Below are 22,401 nucleotides of genomic sequence, written 5' to 3' on the forward strand. Positions count from 1 at the left end.
GGAGGGCAGGGTTTTGGGGAGGGATGGCAGCAGGATTGGAGGGGGGGGCAATAAAAATTGGTGGTAGGTTTGCCAAGCTTCAGAGCCAGCATGGAGAAGCAGATGAGAGCAGAGGACGGTAATATGAAGAACCAGGTGGGAATCCCCACTCCTCCTCCACGTGCAGCCAACTGGGTGACCTTGAGCCAGTCACAGTCCTTGTTAGAGCTGTTCGTGTAGAGCAGTTCTCTTAAAGCTCTTTCATCCCCACCTGCCTCACAGAGTGTTTGAAGACAGTGTGGTGCTGTGTTTAAGAGTATTCCTCTTCCACATGCAGCCAGCTGGGTGACCTTGGGCTGATCCCAGTTCTGTCAGAGCTCTCTCAGCCTCACCTATCTCACAAAGTTTCTATTCTGAGGAGAGGAAGGCCAGGAAATTGTATGCCGCTTTGAGACTTCTCAGGGTAGTAAAAAGCAGGGTACAAAAAAACAGGTATTTACACCTGACTTTCCCCTCCCTGCCATTTACAGATGTGGTGTTTTTATTTTTTTTTAATCCATCATTGATTGGTAGATCTCAGAATTACAATGGGTCTTATTTCAGGACCGACAAAAGGAAATCTGTCTTTACACAAAGAGTGATTAAAATGTGTGCGCTGCCAAAGGATGTTGTGACGGCCACAGGAATAAAGAGCTTTAACAGGGGATTAAGAGGGAGGACAAATCTATCAGTGGCTGCTAGCTCTGGTGACTGAAGGGAACATCCAAATTTAGAGGCACTAATCCTCTGAATCCCTGAGCCCAGGGGGTAACATTAGGGGAAGGCCTCGGCCTCTCTGCCCTGTGGCTGGCCCTGCAGAGGAACTGGCTGGCCCTTCTGTGAGACAAGATGCTGGACTGGAGGGACCCTCCCTGGCCTGACCCAGCAGGGCTCTTCTGAGGGTCTTCTCAGGGGAAGGCCTCGGCCTCTCTGCCCTGTGGCTGGCCCTGCAGAGGAACTGGCTGGCCCCTGGGTGAGACGGGAGGCTGGACTGGAGGGACCCTCCCTGGCCTACCCAGCAGGGCTCTTCTGAGGGTCTCCTCAGGGGGAGGCCTCGGCCTCTCTGCCCTGTGGCTGGCCCTGCAGAGGAACTGGCTGGCCCCTGGGTGAGACGGGAGGCTGGACTGGAGGGACCCTCCCTGGCCTGACCCAGCAGGGCTCTTCTGAGGGTCTTCTCAGGGGAAGGCCTCGGCCTCTCTGCCCTGTGGCTGGCCCTGCAGAGGAACTGGCTGGCCCTTCTGTGAGACAAGATGCTGGACTGGAGGGACCCTCCCTGGCCTGACCCAGCAGGGCTCTTCTGAGGGTCTTCTCAGGGGAAGGCCTCGGCCTCTCTGCCCTGTGGCTGGCCCTGCAGAGGAACTGGCTGGCCCCTGGGTGAGACGGGAGGCTGGACTGGAGGGACCCTCCCTGGCCTACCCAGCAGGGCTCTTCTGAGGGTCTCCTCAGGGGGAGGCCTCGGCCTCTCTGCCCTGTGGCTGGCCCTGCAGAGGAACTGGCTGGCCCCTGGGTGAGACGGGAGGCTGGACTGGAGGGACCCTCCCTGGCCTGACCCAGCAGGGCTCTTCTGAGGGTCTTCTCAGGGGAAGGCCTCGGCCTCTCTGCCCTGTGGCTGGCCCTGCAGAGGAACTGGCTGGCCCCTGGGTGAGACGGGAGGCTGGACTGGAGGGACCCTCCCTGGCCTGACCCAGCAGGGCTCTTCTGAGGGTCTTCTCAGGGGAAGGCCTCGGCCTCTCTGCCCTGTGGCTGGCCCTGCAGAGGAACTGGCTGGCCCCTGGGTGAGACGGGAGGCTGGACTGGAGGGACCCTCCCTGGCCTGACCCAGCAGGGCTCTTCTGAGGGTCTCCTCAGGGGAAGGCCTCGGCCTCCCTGCCCTGTGGCTGGCCCTGCAGAGGAACTGGCTGGCCCCTGGGTGAGACGGGAGGCTGGACTGGAGGGACCCTCCCTGGCCTGACCCAGCAGGGCTCTTCTGAGGGTCTTCTCAGGGGAAGGCCTCGGCCTCCCTGCCCTGTGGCTGGCCCTGCAGAGGAACTGGCTGGCCCCTGGGTGAGACGGGAGGCTGGACTGGAGGGACCCTCCCTGGCCTGACCCAGCAGGGCTCTTCTGAGGGTCTTCTCAGGGGAAGGCCTCGGCCTCCCTGCCCTGTGGCTGGCCCTGCAGAGGAACTGGCTGGCCCCTGGGTGAGACGGGAGGCTGGACTGGAGGGACCCTCCCTGGCCTGACCCAGCAGGGCTCTTCTGAGGGTCTCCTCAGGGGAAGGCCTCGGCCTCCCTGCCCTGTGGCTGGCCCTGCAGAGGAACTGGCTGGCCCCTGGGTGAGACGGGAGGCTGGACTGGAGGGACCCTCCCTGGCCTGACCCAGCAGGGCTCTTCTGAGGGTCTTCTCAGGGGAAGGCCTCGGCCTCTCTGCCCTGTGGCTGGCCCTGCAGAGGAACTGGCTGGCCCCTGGGTGAGACGGGAGGCTGGACTGGAGGGACCCTCCCTGGCCTGACCCAGCAGGGCTCTTCTGAGGGTCTCCTCAGGGGAAGGCCTCGGCCTCCCTGCCCTGTGGCTGGCCCTGCAGAGGAACTGGCTGGCCCCTGGGTGAGACGGGAGGCTGGACTGGAGGGACCCTCCCTGGCCTGACCCAGCAGGGCTCTTCTGAGGGTCTTCTCAGGGGAAGGCCTCGGCCTCCCTGCCCTGTGGCTGGCCCTGCAGAGGAACTGGCTGGCCCCTGGGTGAGACGGGAGGCTGGACTGGAGGGACCCTCCCTGGCCTGACCCAGCAGGGCTCTTCTGAGGGTCTTCTCAGGGGAAGGCCTCGGCCTCCCTGCCCTGTGGCTGGCCCTGCAGAGGAACTGGCTGGCCCCTGGGTGAGACGGGAGGCTGGACTGGAGGGACCCTCCCTGGCCTGACCCAGCAGGGCTCTTCTGAGGGTCTTCTCAGGGGAAGGCCTCGGCCTCCCTGCCCTGTGGCTGGCCCTGCAGAGGAACTGGCTGGCCCCTGGGTGAGACGGGAGGCTGGACTGGAGGGACCCTCCCTGGCCTGACCCAGCAGGGCTCTTCTGAGGGTCTCCTCAGGGGAAGGCCTCGGCCTCCCTGCCCTGTGGCTGGCCCTGCAGAGGAACTGGCTGGCCCCTGGGTGAGACGGGAGGCTGGACTGGAGGGACCCTCCCTGGCCTGACCCAGCAGGGCTCTTCTGAGGGTCTTCTCAGGGGAAGGCCTCGGCCTCCCTGCCCTGTGGCTGGCCCTGCAGAGGAACTGGCTGGCCCCTGGGTGAGATGGGAGGCTGGACTGGATGGACCCTCCCTGGCCTGACCCAGCAGGGCTCTTCTGAGGGTCTCCTCAGGGGAAGGCCTCGGCCTCCCTGCCCTGTGGCTGGCCCTGCAGAGGAACTGGCTGGCCCCTGGGTGAGACGGGAGGCTGGACTGGAGGGACCCTCCCTGGCCTGACCCAGCAGGGCTCTTCTGAGGGTCTTCTCAGGGGAAGGCCTCGGCCTCCCTGCCCTGTGGCTGGCCCTGCAGAGGAACTGGCTGGCCCCTGGGTGAGACGGGAGGCTGGACTGGAGGGACCCTCCCTGGCCTGACCCAGCAGGGCTCTTCTGAGGGTCTCCTCAGGGGAAGGCCTCGGCCTCCCTGCCCTGTGGCTGGCCCTGCAGAGGAACTGGCTGGCCCCTGGGTGAGACGGGAGGCTGGACTGGAGGGACCCTCCCTGGCCTGACCCAGCAGGGCTCTTCTGAGGGTCTCCTCAGGGGAAGGCCTCGGCCTCCCTGCCCTGTGGCTGGCCCTGCAGAGGAACTGGCTGGCCCTTCTGTGAGACAAGATGCTGGACTGGAGGGACTCCTGGTCTGATTAGAAGGCCTTATTATAGCAGGCTGTCTCAACCAGGGTTAACATTTATCGGGTGATATGACCATATATGGTCATGTTGACCCACCCACCCTCTCCCCAAATAGCCAATGAGGGGCCTGGAGGAGTGGGAAGGGGAGGGGCCCCGGGTGGGCGCGTCCACAGCTCTGCTCCGCAGCCCTATTCTTCCCAATTGCTCCCCTTCTGGGGTTTCTCAATGCCTGAAGAATGTTTCAGGGGGTTCTCAATAGTGAAAAAGTTGAGATCCGAACAATGAAGTAGCTTTTATTGCCAGGATTCTTTTTTATATTTACATCTGCCACATTGTTTGCTAGTCATTTCTTCATATGCATAGCTGATTTAAACTGTATAATCTCCAATCTTATGTTTCATGACATTTGACGCTCCCTTGTCTAGACCTCTCACATTGTGATTAAACGTTGAAGAGCCAGTTTGGTGCAGTGGTTAGGAGTGCAGACTTCTAATCTGGTGAGCCGGGTTTGATTCCCCGCTCCCCCACATGCAGCCAGCTGGGTGACCTTGGGCTAGTCACAGCACTGTTAAAACTGTTCTGACTGAGCAGTGATATCAGGGCTCTCTCAGCCTCACCCACTTCACAGGGTGCCTGTTGTGGGGAGAGGAAAGGGAAGGCGAATGGAAGCCTCTTTGAGACTCCTTCGGGTAGAGAAATGCGGCATATAAGAACCAACTCTTCTTCTTCTTCGGAATGCTTTTAATATTTGCATGTGATAAATATGCTGGTCGATGACCCTATTATAAAATTGATTGCTGATTACCGGAATCAATTCCCTTGTAGAAAACGCCTACTTTGGAGGATAAACTTTGTTATTTTGCCCTGTTGAGGTCTGTCCCCTCCTTAAATCTCTCCACTCTCCAAGTCTTCAGGAGTTGCCCAACCAGAAGTGGGCAAACCTTAGGTTGGTGACCGTCCTACCAATGACATATTCCTTCTCACTTGGTCATTTCCAGCTTTCGGGAATGCAAAGACCATCCGTAACGACAATTCCAGCAGGTTCGGTAAATACATCGACATCCACTTCAACAAGCGAGGGGCTATCGAGGGAGCCAAGATCGAGCAGTACTTGCTGGAGAAATCTCGTGTTTGTCGACAGGTGAGGGTTCTCACACGGCAGGGAACCAGAGAGAAGGTGGAGACATGAGGCCAGTCACAGTTCTCTCAGAGCTCTCTCGGCCTCACCTAACTCACACAGCATCTGTTATGGGGAGGGGAAGGGAAGATGGTTATCAGCCACTCTGAGACATGTCAGGCCAGCTGGGGGGACCTTTGTTCAGTCACAGTTCTCTCAGAGCTCTCTCGGCCTCACCTAACTCACACAGCATCTGTTATGGAGAGAGGAAGGGAAGATGGTTATCAGCCACTTTGAGACATGTAAGGCCAGCTGGGGGGACCTTGGTTCAGTCACAGTTCTCTCAGAGCTCTCTCAGCCTCACCTAACTCACACAGCATCTGTTATGGGGAGAGGAAGGGAAGATGGTTATCAGCCACTTTGAGACATGTAAGGCCAGCTGGGGGGACCTTGGTTCAGTCACAGTTCTCTCAGAGCTCTCTCAGCCTCACCTAACTCACACAGCATCTGCTTTGGGGAGATGAAGAGAAGATGGTTATCAGCCACTTTGAGACATGTAAGGCCAGCTGGGGGGACCTTGGTTCAGTCACAGTTCTCTCAGAGCTCTCTCAGCCTTATTTACCTTACTAGGTTTTTTTTTGTGGGGAGAGGAAGGGAAAGGTGTCCATTAGTGGTTCTGAAACCAGCTCTTCAACTCCCTCTCCTTCTCCTCCTCTTCCAGGCCCATGATGAGAGAAACTACCATGTGTTTTATTGCATGTTGAAAGGAATGACACCTGAACAGAAGAAGCTTCTGGGCCTTCGGAAGGCAGCGGACTATAACTACCTCTCTATGGTGAGCACCACGGAGCGTGGCTTTGAGGAAATGTGCGTTGTGAGTTAAAGTTAAGAGCTGGGCATTTTCGTTTCCACTTGAGCCTAGTTGTCCGTGGGGCAAGAAGGCTATTTCTGTGGTCTTATAGACGGACAGCCTCTGGACTCAAACCCGTCTCCATGATATCTAGTTCCCTGGTTTTTGTTACTGTTTTGTCAGAGATTTTGGCTACTTGAACTGATGCCACTGGTCTGAAGTGGGACAGCCCCAACCCAGTTGTACCACCTTAGTGAACGGCAAAGTTTTATATCAGGGGTAGTCAAACTGCGGCCCTCCAGATGTCCATGGACTACAATTCCCATGAGCCCCTGCCAGCTGGCAGGGGGTCATGATAATTGTAGTCCATGGACATCTGGAGGGCCGCAGTTTGACTACCCCTGCTTTATATTATCTCATGACTCAAATTGGGGAAGGTCCGTGGACAAGTGGCAGGGCCTCTGCTTGGCAGGCAGAAGGTTCCCGGTTCAGTCCCCAGCATCTCCAGTTAAAAGGACTAGGCAGGAAGTAATATGAAAGACCTCTGCCTGAGACCCTGAAAAACCTTGAAGAGACGCCCTGGCTTAGTGGTAGAGCCTCATTTATATTATGCATTATATGTATGTATGTATGTATGTATGTAAAGGGCCTCTTGTGGCGCAGAGTGGTAAGGCAGCAGACATGCAGTCTGAAAGCTTTGCCCATGAGGCTGGGAGTTCAATCCCAGCAGCCGGCTCAAGGTTGACTCAGCCTTCCATCCTTCCGAGGTCGGTCAAATGAGTACCCAGCTTACTGCTGGGGGGTAAACGGTCATGACTGGGGAAGGCACTGGCAAACCACCCCGTATTGAGTCTGCCATGAAAACGCTGGAGGGCGCCACCCCAAGGGTCAGACATGACTCGGTGCTTGCACAGGGGATGCCTTTACCTTTTTATGTATGTATGTATGTATGTATGTATGTATGTATGTATGTATGTATGTATGTATGTATGTATGTATGTATTTATTTATTTATTTATTTATTTGATTTTATCCTGCCACACCCAGCAAACTGGTTCATGGTGGGTCACAAACAGAACCCCAGTAAAAAAGATCCAATATAATCCCATTAAAACACCCATTTAAAAATCCCTATAGTGGCATCAGTTCAAAATCCCCTAGCACTAGCTCTCATCTGGTATCAGGGAGACCCCGAGTGCTGGCCCATCACCCCCAGCAATGGGTGGCTATTGAGGACTCTCCAAATTTTAGATTTTTCTTCCTCATCTGCCAGGGGGACTTCAGATCTTCCTGGTCTGGCCTCAACCATAGACCCGGCAGAAGAGCTCCTCTTGTCTCTTATATTGGGGCTACCGCTAGTGTGTGTGTGTTTATGTGAAGGACATTTTGTTTTTGGCTCCGCCTCCCACAGTGGCCATTTTGTCAACGCTCCCAGCCCCCTGTGTCACAATTCCCAAGGTGTCCACTGGCTCAAAAAGATCGGGGACCCCTGGCGTGGGCAAAAATGTAACTGGAATCCCTGTGGTCTGACTTGGTAGAAAACAGGTTTGTGTATTTGTGTGTTTTTCCCCTGTAGGGTAACTGCATTACCTGTGATGGCAGAGACGATAGCAAAGAGTACTCCAACATCCGGGCGGCGATGAAAGTCCTCATGTTCACCGACACCGAGAACTGGGAGATCTCCAAGCTGTTGGCCGCCATCTTGCACATGGGGAACTTGCGGTATGAAGGTAGTATGCACAGGAAATAGAGCCCCATTTCTCAGTGGGATGAGTCAGGTTTTATTCCGGAGACAATGAGCAGATTGGGAACATGAGGCTCACCGGGGAAAAACATTCTGTGATCTTCAAATAGGTGATTTTCACCTATATTTTATTTCGCTTGTGCATTCCTGTTGCTTGGGGGCGGTCCTGTGCTTTGCTGCCTCTAGTGGTCGATTCAATATTGCACCTCCGTTTAAATCTCCAGGGAGGTGTGCTGGACATAAAGTGGTGTAATATGGAATCGACCACTAGAAGGAGCCACACAGGTGGAACAGGGGGAAAACCTCTGAACCAATAGAAACACACAAGCGATGTAGATAAGAATGAGGAAATAGCTGTATGGAAGGAGTACTTGGAGAAGGTACGTGACCAAATGGCTAGTGTTTCTAATTTTATAAATCATTGGGAGAAAGTTTAAGAAAATAAAATATGGAGGATCTCATTTTCCAGTTGGCAAGAATTCCCTAAAAGCTCTATTGAGATAAGGTACAGATATTTTAATAAACTGCTCAATTACAAATTGGAACAGGATGTTGGCCACCATCACTTTTAATTGGGGTTTTTATGGGGATTTTATTGTGTTTTAACTATTTATGTTGTAAACCGCCCTGAGACCTATTGGGAGAAGGGCGGTCTAAAAATTAAATAATAATAATAATAATAATAATCATCATCATCAGTTTATTGGAAGAGGTGGGATAAAAAGGTACTAGGGCGTGGCCTAGATGTCCATGGACTACATTTCCCATGAGCCCAGGGACATCTGGAGAGCTAGTTTCACCACCCTTCTACTAGAGATTGGACCAAATCAATAAATACATTGGAGCTTGTGATTCTTTTTCTTAAGCCGGATTCTATCCCCTACAGCTCGAACGTATGACAACCTGGACGCTTGTGAAGTTCTGCATTCGTCGTCTCTGATCACTGCAGCTTCGTTACTGGAGGTGAGGTGAATTCCTCTGTTCCTGGTCTTGTTGCTTATCCATCGGGGTTCCCTTTCGCTGGTCGAATTCTGGTGACTCTGATCATGATCCGAGAGAGAGGATCATCCTGAAGTAATTATCAGTGGCACCTGACCTGTCACAAATGAGCTCAAATTAATCCAGGGGCTCAAAGTGGTTGTTGGATTGGTTTTGATGGGTTCCCTCTATTTAGGCAGGAGGGTAAAGGTCAAGGACCCCCTCTGGATCTCCCGGGGACCCTCAGAGGTCCACGGACCCCAGGATGGGAAACCCTGCTCTAAGCAGTAGCTTGGACTGAACTCTGATGCTGAGGCATTAAAGGGCTCTCAGTCTCTTTAAACGCCTTGGTGCTGAAAATATTCAGTTTTTCTGACTATTTTCTGAGTCCCAATCCTGTACTGTTATGGGATTGGGAATATTGAGAAATACAGATATTTTTTCAGGTCCGTACCTGAAAAGTCCTGTTTGGTCTTGGTTATTTGCACATTCCTATGCTTCTTTTCATGATGGTTTTTCAGTTTGGTTTTGGCTTTTTCATTACAGATTTGATCTTGGTTAAGTTCCATCAAGTGGCTCCCGACTTATCTATAAATCTGTGAGCGCTAAAATGCCCTGGCGTTATCAGGCTTTCTCAGACCTTCCGTGATCGAGTCAATCCATCTTATCTTGGCTCTCTCTCTTTTCCTTCGCGGTCCCTGGAGTTACGTTTTAATTGAACATGGGTTTTGCTCGGTGTCTGAACCGAGCCTAAACTTCTAACGCCTGGTCATTCGGGGGAATTTGCAATCAGAGCAAAAGGGGAATGCCACTTTCCCCTTGTTTTTTAAAGGATTCCCCAAATCTGCCACTCAGCTATACTGCCTCCTGACATGGAGGTTCGACTTAGCTGGCAGAGCTAGTAATGGTAAAAAGCTGCCCATTGTCAGCCAGAACAGTTATTGGCCTGTGTTTTTTTTCTTCACTGTGCCTCCAGGTCGACCCTCAAGATGTGATGAACTGTCTCACCAGCCGCACAATTATCACGCGGGGGGAGACGGTCTCGACCCCCCTCAGCATGGAGCAGGCTCTGGACGTGAGGGACGCTTTTGTAAAGGTCAGGACTGGCTCTGCTTCAGTTTCTCTTCCCCCCCTTCTTCTTCCATTGTGGAATTGTTGGAATTCAGTTGCCCCTCTATGGACAGTTAGCATGGGGGCAGCGGTTAAAAGAAGAGCTATTTCTTTATACCCTGCTTTTCACTACCTGAAGGAATTGCAAAGCGGCTTACCAACACCTTTCTCCTCCTCTCCCTCGCAACAGGCACCCCGTGAGGTCCGTGGGGGTGAGAGAGCTCTAAGAGAACTGCTCCATGAGAAGAGCTGTAGGAGAACGGACACCCAGCAGGCTTTGTGTGGAGGAGTGGGGAATCAAACCAGGTTCTCCAGATCAGAGTCCTCCATTAATTGCAGCCTACGATCTGGAAGTCCCAGGTTCCAGCCCCCGCTCCCTGCTGTGGAAGTGTTTAGGGAGAGCCAATCAGATATTCACAGCCAAATTTACCTCACAAGTTATGTTTAGCTCACAGGTTTTAATATCGGGTCCCAAATGAAATTGTGGTGCCCCCCACTTGCTGAAGTGGTTAAGAGTACGGGCCTCTAATCTGGAGAACTAGGTTTGATTCCCCACTCCTCCACCTGCAGCAAGCTGAGTAACCTTGGGCCAGCCACAGTTCTCTTAGAGCTCTTGCAGCCCCAGCTCTCTCACAGGGTGTCTGTTGTGGGGAGAGGAAGGGAAGGAATTGTAAGCCCCCTTGAGACCAACAAAGCTGACTGGGTGACTTTGGGCTAATCACAGTTCTCCCAGAGCTCTCTCAGCCCCACCCTACATCATAGGGTGTCTCTGGTGCAGAGAGGAATAGAAGCCGTTTTGAAATAATAAAAAGTGGGGTCCAAGAAAGCAGCTCTTCCTCTTCTGATTTTTTAAAATATCATATGTTGTAGCCAGTTTGGTGTAGTGGCTAGGAGTGCGAACTTCTAATCTGGTGAGCTGGGCTTGGTTCTGCGCTCCCCCACATGCAGCCAGCTGGGTGACCTTGGGCTCGCCACGGCACTGAAAAAGCTGTTCAGACCGAGCAGGAATCTCAGGGCTCTCTCAGCCTCACCCACCCCACAGGGTGTCTGTTGTGGGGAGAGGAAAGGGAAGGTGATTTGAAGCCGCTTTGAGGCTCCTTGGGGTAGAGAAAAGCGGCATCTAAGAACCAACTCTTCTTCTTCTTCATTGCAAGGGACCTATGCAAGAAAAGCCAATGGGTCCAATTATATTCACCACTAAACATGCCAAAGGATTAATCTGGAACAGCCTTTCTCAATCAGGGTTTCATGAAGGTGGTTATGCCATTGCCTGCCTCCACTAGATGACCCATGAGGCCCCTTCCAACTCTATGAATCTATGATTCTATGAAGGTTCAAGGGGGTGGCAGGTGACAGTAGACAGTAGATTGGGATGTGAGTGTCCTGCCTAGTGCAGGGGGCTGGACTAGATGACCCAGGAGGTCCCTTCCAACTCTAGGATTCTATGATTCTAAATTCCATCTCAACATCCGGAAGAAGTTCCTGACAGTCAGAGCGGTTTCTCAGTGGAACAGGCTTCCTCGGGAGGTGGTGGGTTCTCCATCTTTGCAGATTTCGAAACAGAGGCTGGAGAGCCATCTGACAGGGAGGCTGATTCTGTGAAGGCTCAAGGGGGTGGCAGGTGACAGTGGGTGATCGAGAGGGTTGGGAGTGTCCTGTATAGTGCAGGGGGTTGGGCTAGATGACCCAGGAGGTCCCTTCCAACTATGATTCTATGATTCTAGGGGATCAGGCCTGCCTGGACTATCCAGGCCAGGGCTTCTGGAGAATGTTCACTGTCTAGATCTCATCAGGCTCATCTTGAAAACCATCCCTGTTTCTTCAAGGGCCTGACTAGGTTTGTCTAAAGTTAACTTCCGCTGTTAACATTTTTCAGGGAATCTACGGAAGGCTTTTTGTGTGGATCGTGGAAAAGATCAACGCGGCCATCTACAGGCCTCCTTCCCACGAGCACAAAAGTGTCAGGCGATCCATTGGGCTGCTGGATATCTTTGGCTTCGAGAACTTCGCCGTCAACAGGTAGAGGCCCCATCACAGCACGTTCTACAGGCTGCCAAGACCTAGTGGGTGGTGGGGGGGAAAGGGTTATGGGGGCTGGGTGTCAATTCCCCACTGCCTTGGTGGGAGGGAAGGAAGAAAGAGGAACTATCAAACGGAGTATCATGTCCAGATCACGGGAGGTGATGGCACCACTTTACTCCGCTCCGGTTCGGCCTCACTTGGAGTCCTCTGTTCAGTTTTGGGCACCCCAGTTGAAGAGGGAGGTAGACAAACTGGAGCATGTCCAGAAGAGGGCGACAAAGATGGTGAGGGGCTTTATGTGTCAGTTTTCTAGTTCTGATTTGTATTTGAAGCTTGTTGTTAGCCACCGTGAGCTGGCTGGGCCAGGAGCGGCAGCCTATAGAATCATAGAATCATAGAATTCGAAGGGTCCTCCTGGGTCATCTAGTCTAACCCCCTGCCCTTGCAGGACACTCCCAACCCCCTCGCTCACCCACTGTCACCTGCCACCCCCTTGAGTCTTCACAGAATCAGCCTCTCCGTCAGATGGCTCTCCAGCCTCTGTTTAAAAATCTCCAAAGATGGAGAACCCACCACCTCCTGAGGAAGCCTGTTCCACTGAGGAACCGCTCTGACTGTCAGGAACTTCTTCCGGATGTTTCGAATTTCTTTTGAATTAATTTCATCCCATTGGTTGTGGTGCGTCCCTCCGGGACAATCAATCAGTTCAACTGGAGGTCAACATTAAACCGAGCAAGAAGAAAAGTTTCTTGTCAAGATCTTTCATAATCACCATCAAGCCCAACCCAGATTACTCTCCTAGGTATTTGCTAGTTTCGTAGTTGGACTTCTTCAGTTGTGTAATAATAATTGCACACGGCCCAAAAATTCAGGCAGAGCTCAAAGCCTCTTGGGTAACCCATAACCTCCCGAAGGTCCAGACGTGCTGAGTCCCTCACTCCCAACACCCCTCCCCCTTCCTCCCCAGTTTTGAGCAGCTCTGCATTAACTTCGCCAACGAGAACCTGCAGCAGTTCTTCGTCCGCCACGTCTTCAAGCTGGAGCAGGAGGAGTACAACCTGGAGAACATCAACTGGCAGCACATCGAGTTCACCGACAACCAGGACGCTCTGGACATGATCGCCATCAAGCCCATGAACATCATCTCGCTCATCGACGAGGAGAGCAAGTTCCCCAAGGTCAGCCACGTATCTCCCACTGCGGCGACGGTCCCAAGGCTATGTTCTATGCCAGGCTGTAATCGGTTGCAGCCAGGGTTGCCAGCCTCCAGGTGGGGCCTGGAGAGCTCCTGGAATTGCAGCTGATCCTCAGGCTACTTTGGAAGGTGGACTCCAGGGCACATTGGTCCCCACTGAGGTCCTTCTTTCAACAAGCCCCAGCATCCCCAGGTTTTTCCCCTAAATCTCCACGTAAGGTATTTTAGCTGCTTTCGGTGACCCAAATGCATATGCCTGGTGGCTGAAGAGAACCTCCATGTCCAGAGGCAGTCAACCTCTGAGAGCCAGGAGGCAACCTCAGGGGAAGGCCTCAGCCTCTATGCACATTGTTGCCTTCCAGAGGAATTGGTTGACCACCGTGTGAGACAGGATGCTGGACTGGATGGACCATTGGTCTGATCTAGCAGGATTCTTCTGAGGTTCTTATCAGAGGCAGGCCTCAGCCTTTCTGCCCTGTTGTTGGCCCTCCAGAGGAACCAGTTGGCCACTGTGTAAGATGGATACTGGACTAGATGGGCCTTCCCTGGTCTGATCCAGCAGGGCTCTTCTGAGGTTCTTATGAAGGCCTTGGCCTCTCTGCCCTGTTGTTGGCTCTCCAAATGAACTGGTTGACCACCGTGTGAGACAGGAAGCTGGAATAGATGGACCAATGGTCTGATCCAGCAGGGCTGTTCTTAGGTTCTTCCAATTCCCTTAAAACATACATTAAATGCCCTGAGCCACAAGGGAGGCCGGTACATAAATATAATCAATAAAAAACAATAATAAAAAAGTAAGAAGCAGACTTTGGATGCTGTCTTTCTACTTCCTATGGGATATATGGTACACTGACAATTACCCCTAACCCTAACCCACCATATCCCCCTCCAATGAGTTTATTTAAGAATTTGCACATGAGGCTGTGGTAGAAAGAAAACAAGAAAGAACAAAATGGGCGAAGGAGTCAAGAAAGTAGCACGTGCTCGCTGAACCACAGTAACTGCGATGGGGAATCAGATCCTTGGACTGCTACATTTCTCACTGCGGGGCTTTCTCGTTTGTGTGGGCACAGGGAACGGACACCACGATGCTGAACAAGCTGAACTCCCAGCATAAGCTCAACAGCAACTACATCCCGCCCAAAAACAACTATGACACCCAGTTCGGCATCAACCACTTCGCTGGCATCGTATACTATGAAACGAATGGTAAGCAGAAACCTACCCACGAGAGCTAGCTTGGGATGGGCAGATGTGATGGAACTGCATTTCACTCTCATGGGATATTTGTGTGTAAACAACCCAGACAGTTAGCATAATTATAAAAATTGATTACAAAGGAATTGGGGGGAAGTTACCTGGCAGAAATGAAGCCGTGTGGTGGTTAAGAGTGGCAGCTTCTAATCTGATGAGCTGGGTTTGATTCCCCACTCCTTCACATGCAGCCAGCTGGGTGACCCTGGGCCAGTCACAGTCCTGCTAGAAGCTGTTCTCACAGAGCAATTTCTCTCAGAATTCTCTAAGCCCCACCCGCCTTGCGGGGGGTCTGTTATGGGGAGAGGAAGGTGAATGGAAGCCACTTTGAGACTCCTTCAGGCAGAAAAGCGGCATATAAGAACCAACTCTTCTTCTTCTTCTTCAGTAATCTCAGGGCTCTCTCAGCCCCACCTTCCTCACAGGGTGTCTGTTGTGGGGAGAGGAAAGGGAAGGTGAATGGAAGCCGCTTTGAGACTCCTCCGGGTAGAGAAAAGCGGCATATAAGATCCAACTCTTCTTATGCATTTTATTTATATTATAAGCCACCTGCATTTCCATAAGGAAGAAAGCTGGCTCAAAAACGTTTCAAATAAGTAAAGAATGAATACTATATTTTATAATAAGGAATAATATCCAGTCCAAGTCATTGTCTTCTCCTCCTGCAGGGTTTCTGGAGAAAAACAGAGATACGCTTCACGGGGACATCATCCAGCTAGTCCACTCCTCAAGAAACAAATTCATCAAGCAGATCTTCCAAGCCGATGTAGCCATGGTAGTAGATCTCTAGTGACGGGGCGCAGGGACTGAGCGGGAACTCTAAAAAGAGGGTGCCTGGTGCACAGAACTCGGAAGTACCCGTGTACAATGTAGCTATCCAATGATAGCCTCTCATTTTTTAAAAAAGAAAAAGTCATGCTTCTTGGGCAGTCTTTCTCAACACCTTGGAGGGGGTTCCCGAATAAATGGGAGTTAATTAATTTTTAATATATTTTTAAAACTTGTGATATGACCATATATGGTCACGCTGACTGCCCTCCCTCTCTCCCATGGCCAGTGATAGGCCCGGAGGTGGGAAGGGGAGGAGCCCCGGGTGGGCGTGTCCACAACTCTGCTTCCCAACCATATTCTGTACAATTGCAGCACTTCTGAGGTTTCTGGAAGTCTGAAGGGCATTTCAGGGATTTCTCAACGGTAAAAAAAACAGTTGAGAAAGGCTGTTCTAAAGCCTTCTAGGAAAAGAAAGAGTTAAATCTGGGGCAGCAAGCCCCCCCCCCACCCGCGTGCAAACAAAGCTTCTTTACCTTTGCAAATTCATTTTCTGTTGATGTTTTCTCTCCCTTGCCCCGCTCCCACCCCTGGACAAAATCACCTCCCTCTCCTGAAGGAAAACCTCTGGAGAGGGTTCATTTGGGTCTTCTTCCTCCCCTCCTCTCCCTCCCCCCTGACCTTTCCCTTTCTTTGTCCTTTCACCTGCAAATTGATCTTGCAATCCACACCTGAGACAGGTGTTGGTAGAGCTTGTGCTGCGTGAACCAATGGCCGTGCATTCCCCGGGGTGGGGGTGGGAGGCAGGACGGCTGTAATAAGAGCTGGGAGGCTCAGAGGAGGTCTCTGCGGTACCCATGAACAAAGCGCGAAGCAGGAGGAGACGTGCAGGGCATTTTTCGTGTCGAAATCAAAGGCCGGGCAGTGTGGGAAAGCGACACGCTGAATCCTGAAATCGCAGATGTGCTCCCAGGAGACCTGCAGAGTATTCGTGGTCCGACAGAGCATGCGGAATCAAAAAGGAAAGCGCAAATGTCCAGGAGCACCTTCAAGGCGAACAAAATTGGTGGCAGGAGAGGAGCTGTCTAAAGAAGTGAGCAGCGACTCCCAAAAGCTCCTCCCCTGCCGGAAATGTTAGTCTTGAAGGTGCTCCTGGCCTCTTGCTCTTTTGTACTGCTGCAGCCTGACTAACACACCACATCTTGATCTATCTCCATGGAAGGCACCCCATTGAGCCATGTGGAATGGCAATCCATCCACCTTGTGATATAAGGACAGATGGACTCTCATTCCAGCTGTATCTGAGGAAGGGACTCCCAAAAGCATTTCCCCTGCCGCAAAGTTCGATAGCCTTTAAGGCAGGGGTAGTCAAACTGCGGCCCTCCAGATGTCCATGGACTACAGTTCCCAGGAGCCCCTGCCAGCGAATGCTACCCCTGCAGGTGCTCCTAGACCCTGGCTTTTTTCTAACAACACCAATTAAATTCTCATCGCCCGCCCTTCTCAACAGACTCGGAGTGGATAACATCAGATAAAATCAGCGGCTGTCATCACAACGCAAGACTCTTTTGCTGTGTGGCTGAAGGGAAGCTGTGGCAGCCATTTTTGAGTCTGGCTCCGCCTCCTGCAGCCACCATTTTAAGCTCTGCACCCACCGCACTGTGTCTGACTTCCAAAAGCGTCCACTCTGCTCTAAGGAGTCATAGCCCTGCTGTGCTCTGTCGCTCTCCCCAAATTCTGCCTTCCCCAGGCTACCCCCCCATACACACAAATTTCGATGAATAGCCCAAGCCCAAGCAGGTTAACCTACCCCTGCTTTTCCAATTCTGGAGATAGATCAAGATGGACTATCTATGTTAGCCTGTCTGTAGCATTCCAGGCAAACTATTAGTCTAAGTCAGGGGTAGTTAAATTGTGGCCCTCCAGATGTCCATGGACTACAATTCCCATGAGCCCCTGCCAGCGAATGCTGGCAGGGGCTCATGGGAATTGTAGTCCATGGACATCTGAAGGGCCGCAGTTTGAGTAGCCCTGCTCTAAGCAGCTAGTTTCATAGATATTCCCCTTCACAACAGCTGGAAAATGGTCAAACAGCCTGGATGGTCAAACAGAGAACTGTTTTTAATGCATTACAGTCTTATTCCTCTGTCCAAACGAAAAGGCGTCCTTGCTGGGGTTGAACACCTTCAGTGTCGGCAAGAGAGGGAGACTAAACTCCCAGGGTTTGGGCATTTCCTTTGAAAGCAAATTGTTTTTTGACAAGAAAAAGAAATCTGCTGCCTCAAGGGCTTTTTTTGGTCAGGAAATCAGGCGGGGAACCAAATGGCCAAAGTCCAAGCTGGCCTTTGCAGGCAGTTGGGAACACAGACGGGAGAAGAGGACGGTCCGATTTTGCACTGGGTTGTTTCTGGAGCTGTCCTGTTGTCGGTACCGGGAGCAGTCCTGATTCCAGGTATTTGGGGAGGGACACTCCTTAGACCAGGGTTGCCAGCCTCCAGGCAGGGCCTGGAGATATCCCAGAGGTACATCTGATCTCCAGACTACGGGGATTCCGTCCCCCCCAAGCGCCAACCCTAAATTTCCAGGACTGTAACTGGGACAAACATATCCTCCCCCTAGAAATATGCTATGCTCTGGTCTCCCTGGAGGTATCAAAACGGCCTTTCATGAAACAGTTTTTTCCATTTATTGGGGCAAGGAGAAGGCAGAAGGAAGCACCAGAAACGGTTGCTTAGCAACCCTTCAATGTGTTCTGGAGTAGGCTTCAGGCCTCTGGGAGTGATAATGACTCTAGTCATGGTTGGAGCTACGAAGATGGGGAGGGCAGACTCCCCATGACCCCCCATTCTGTGTGCCTCGGCTGCTTTCATTGTGGGGTTGTCTTGCTAAAACTTTTGTGGGGAGAAGAAAGGGAAGGCAACTATAAGCCGCTTTGAGCCTCCTTCGGGTAGAGAAAAGTGGCATATAAGAACCAACTCTTCTTCTTCTTCTTCTTCTTCTTCTTCTTCTTCTTCTTCTTCTTCTTCTTCTTCTTCTTCTTCTTCTTCTTCTTCTTCTTCTTCTTCTAAAACGTTTCCACAAACATGCCCAGAGATGTGGTGTGTAGAAATTCAGCCTCTTTCAGGGATGCCAGATCCAGCCTGTCACATTCCTGGAAATCTGGAGGGTGATACCAGTGAAGGACAAAATTTGAGAAAGGAATCTACGGTATACCATAGAGCAGGAGTGGTCAAACTGTGGCTCTCCAGATGTCCATGGACTATAGTCTGGAGATGAGCTGTGATTCCAGGAGATCCCCAGGTCTCACCTGGAGGCTGGCATCCCTACTAGGGTTATCACCCTCCAAGTGGTAGCCAGAGATTTCCTGGGATCATAATTGATCTCAGGCAATCACCGAGAGTGGTGGTAAAAACAGCCCCTAACGGCCTCTATGGCCGGAAATCCATCTTGGGCTACCTCTCAAGGTTGGTGGGCAGGCATACTGGGACGGGTTGGGAAATTGGGGAGTGTATTGACTGGTTTTAGGCCGCTGGGGGTATGTGTTTTATCCTTGTTTTATTGTCTTTTTGTAAACCACCACGTGCTGGCAGTCAATAAATCAAAATATAAATAAAACAGAAAAACAAACATAAATCGTATAAAGTCTCCGGGGAGGTCGGTATGTAAATATAATAAATAATATAAATATAATAAATCCAAGTGGAGATTAGTTCAGCTGGAGAAAATGGCCACTCTGGAAGGTGGGGTCTATAGCCAGTTTGGTGTAGTGGTTAGGAGTGCGGACTTCTAATCTGGCATGCCGGGTTCGATTCTGCACTCCCCCACATGCAGCCAGCTGGGTGACCTTGGGCTAGTCACAGCACTGATAAAATTTTTCTGACCAAGCAGTGATATCAGGGTTCTCTTAGCCTCACCCACTTCACAGGGTGTCTGTTGTGGGGAGAGGAAAGGGAAGGCGACTGAAGGCCGCTTTGAGCATATAAGGACCAACTCTTCTTCTCCTTCTAGCATTGTACCCTATTGATGTCCCTCCCCTCCCCAAACCCCACTCCCTCTGGCTCCACTCCCAAATGCTCCCATCCCTGAGCTGGCAACCTTACACGTGTGCCATACCCATTAGCTTCCCAGCTGGGATGTGGGATGAGTCAATTTTGACAGTCAAATTGGCACTCGAGCAAACAAGGAATTTGTGGACTGGCTGAAATCTAAAGCTCGTGGGGGTTGCTCACTGCAGTAAGCTGTTCCGTGGCTCGGCACGTGGATTTCAGTCTGGACAAACTCCTTCCTTGATGGTTTACTTGGTTATTTTCTCAAAGGTTTTCTATCCTGTCTTTAGACCAGGGTTGATTCTGCACTAACTTTGTTTTGTTGTGAATCTTGCTGAATTCAGATTGATTTGAACTCGGGTCTTCCTCTATCCCATGCCCTCTTAATTGAAACAGAAAAGTGTTCTGCACATGATTAGGGAAGCTCAGAGTGGGGAGGGGAGCCACGCACAGTAGGAGCCTCTTTCCTTATTTTCTTGAACAAGGGGGGGTGGGAGGAGGATTGGAGACAGCAGAGGAGAGGGAATAAATCCAAGAGGATAATCTCTGCTGAGAGAAATTAGGGCTTCTGGACCTTCCGCTTAGAGAAGTTAGGGCTTCCCTTTTAAGGGAAGACTTGCATGCTGGGAACGAGGAACTGACACCCTGGCCATTCAGGGCTTTTCTGCAGCGTTGGAGGCTTGGCAGCAAGTTATTTCGGGGAAAGCAAACTGCTGCATGCTTACTTATGCCGATTTTTCAAATATCGAGGGTTATATCCACTCCGGGATATTGCGGATTAATCATGCTTATTGCAGATGAAAAACTTAAAACACCCAAAATCAAAATGGAAATCGCATTCAGTGTAGAATGCAGGGACTACCTGGGAATCGACCTGGGATTAGAATAAAAGCTCCATGCAGATTTAGCCCAGCTCATTCCACATCTGTTAGATAATGCAATTTCAATGCACTTTAGAAGTAGATTTTCCTATTTCACAACCTGCTCATCCTGCACACGTTGGATAAGGCACATTCAGTGGGCCTTTGCAGCTGAACTTTCCTGTGTGAAACATTTCCTATGTGAAAGAGGAAAATCTGCATCTAAATAGCATTGAAAGTGCATTATCCAATATGTGCCAAATCAGCCTGGAAAGCTAATTCTAAAGTGTACTGAAAGTGTATTATTCAAAGCGTGCAGAATGAGAGCTTCCAAAACGGGGAACAGTGACACAAGTGCAGTGAAACTCTCAGTCTAACTCGGTAGCACAACGTCGGTTTAAAATATATGTTGCCTGATGATCGGTGTTAGGACCAAACTTCAGTGAGAGCCAGAAGGAAAAGTGATATTCCCTCCGAAACAGCAAAATCTGAAAGAGATCAAATACACCCGCAAAGAACTCTGCTGAAAATTTGAGTGCTTTGAAATTCCTTAAAACCTGGTGCTCGACATTCTACAGGCTGGGTGCCTGGGGAAATGTTTGTGGGGAAGAAATACCTCGACCCAGGGGCCACTCCGGGGAAGGCCCTGCTTGGCAGTCTTCTAGCACAGCCCTTGGCATGGCAAAATTGCAAGGCAGCCCTCGTGCAATTTGGACTGAGCAGTCGCTCAGAATTCCTGTCTTGTTTGGTCTTCCTGTTCAATTGTATCTGTCTCTCTGTCTCTCTGTTTGTTTGTTTTTTTGCCTTTTGCTCCCCTGTAGTTTCTCTGTGGCTATGCGTCCAGTGCTTTCGGCCAGTCAGCTGCATCCACTCTGAAGGTAAAATAAAGCCAAGAGTTCCCTTCTGTTGTATGTCCGTCCCCACCCCGACCCTGGTCTGTTTTGTAGTGTTGCCCTTCGGCTGGTTTCCCCGGCCCTTTTGTAAATGCCCTGGGATGCAGAGATGGCTTCTCAAAGCAACCAGATACGCACTAGAGGTTTGCTTTAAAAAAAGTTCTGCTCAGTGCAGAAAAGGGAGTGACTTTATAAGGAAAGTGTTTCTATAAGGTGGGCGGGCCAATCGGGGTCTTGCCCAACAGGGCTTCTCATTGGCTGTGCAGATTAGAAATGGTTCCTTCCAAAGCTGCCATCTTGACTACATAGCGAAGCTGTGTGTGAGCACAAAAATCCTTTCAATAGAACTTCTCGTGGCGGCCATTGGGTTATTGGCTCCGCCTCCTGCAGCAGCCATTTTGTAATTGTGCACTTGGCTGTGTGCCATAATTCCAAAGATGCCTACAGGTTCAAAAGGGTTGGGAAGCCCTGGTATAGGAAACGGGGGGGGGGGGGGGGATAAAATGGAAGGTTTTTCATTTTTCATTTATTTAAATTAGTTTTATGCTCCTTTCCAACCAATCAGGCCACCCTAGGCTGTGCCCATGAAAACATTTAAACAATTTAAAATGTTTGAAATTTTGAAATAATTTGATAAAAGCACAACAATATGGGAGCAGTTCCAAGAATGGTTATTGATGGTATTGTTGTAAGCCTAGGTCCTGTTAGTGAGTACTTTTCAGAGGAAGAGCCTTGCCAGGAGCTCCTAGCTACACCTGAGCCTCAGCTGGATGACAGTTTCACCCAACCAGAGGTTCAGCAGGCATAGAGCTCTGACCAGCAGAAGTGAATGGAGCTGCAGACAAATCAGGGCTTAGACTCCAAAGCTGTTGCAGAAGCTCCTCATTCCTCTGCCCAGCCTCCAGCTGCAGCTCCCTGTCTGGTCAGCCCACCTGGCCCATTCTCAGCTCTACCCTTATCCATAATCCAGGAAAGCAGACAGAGAGAAAATGTTATCCTTTCTAGCAGAATTTGAGGACAACTCATGAAATGGGTGGGAAGGAGGTACCAGGAGCTCAAGATGTGACAACGGCCATTGCCTTGGATGGTTTTAAAAGATGATTATACTCAGTCACAGAGGTCTATCACAGGTCTATTAGGGCGGGACAAGATGGCTGAACATTAAGGATCCCTTCTGGGACCTCCGTCACCATGTGGAAACTGCTTGAAGAGGTCTATTAGCTAAACACAAGGGCTGTGGACCCATGGTGGGCCTAGCCACCAATGGATGCCACAGGAGGTAAAACCAGCCACCAAATGGTTCCCAAGGTTCCCCTTTGACTACACAGCAAAGATTCATGTGCAGCTGTGGCAGCTGCTGCCAAAACAACATTAAAAAAGCAAATCTCCACAGCCGATCAAAAGCATTGTTGGGCAACGGTCCTACCTGTCTGCACCCACTTAAAAAATTTGTTTTGATGGGAACCAGGAAAAAAGTATGCAGGTGCCATGGTACCTTTGGGGACCCCTGGCTATATGGAACTTCTGATTTTCCTAACCTATGGTTGCCTGACGAACAAGGACAGGCACTTATTCCTGTACCACTATTGCGAAAATTGGGCCCAGGTCTTGAAAGAGGATGCAACTGATGTTCTTGCCTTGTGGAAACCATCCCATGGGAGAGGGACGGGCCAGAACCAATGGGATGAAATTAATGATAAAGAAATTCCGTCTAAACATCTGGAGGAAGCTCC

General features: G+C 51.1%; 1 protein-coding gene across 6 annotated transcripts in view; it reads left to right on the top strand.

Annotated features, from left to right (window-relative positions):
* Window positions 1–22,401, top strand: part of MYO7A (myosin VIIA) — a 125,093-nt gene that overhangs the window by 41,542 nt on the left and 61,150 nt on the right. For 4 of the 6 annotated variants that reach the window (XM_077341258.1, XM_077341259.1, XM_077341257.1 and 1 more), the window contains 10 exons: window positions 4,830–4,972; window positions 5,670–5,783; window positions 7,375–7,528; window positions 8,429–8,505; window positions 9,497–9,616; window positions 11,507–11,649; window positions 12,620–12,830; window positions 13,921–14,056; window positions 14,770–14,876; window positions 20,597–20,653. In XM_077341258.1, the coding sequence (XP_077197373.1) occupies window positions 4,830–4,972; window positions 5,670–5,783; window positions 7,375–7,528; window positions 8,429–8,505; window positions 9,497–9,616; window positions 11,507–11,649; window positions 12,620–12,830; window positions 13,921–14,056; window positions 14,770–14,876; window positions 20,597–20,653 (1,262 nt within the window). Of the gene's footprint in view, window positions 1–4,829; window positions 4,973–5,669; window positions 5,784–7,374; window positions 7,529–8,428; window positions 8,506–9,496; window positions 9,617–11,506; window positions 11,650–12,619; window positions 12,831–13,920; window positions 14,057–14,769; window positions 14,877–20,596; window positions 20,654–22,401 lie in introns of those variants that run through there. The other 2 variants (XM_077341256.1, XM_077341260.1) reach the window with 2 other exon arrangements.

Source organism: Paroedura picta, chromosome 6 (genome assembly GCF_049243985.1).
Source record: "Paroedura picta isolate Pp20150507F chromosome 6, Ppicta_v3.0, whole genome shotgun sequence".
Lineage (NCBI taxonomy): Eukaryota > Metazoa > Chordata > Lepidosauria > Squamata > Gekkonidae > Paroedura > Paroedura picta.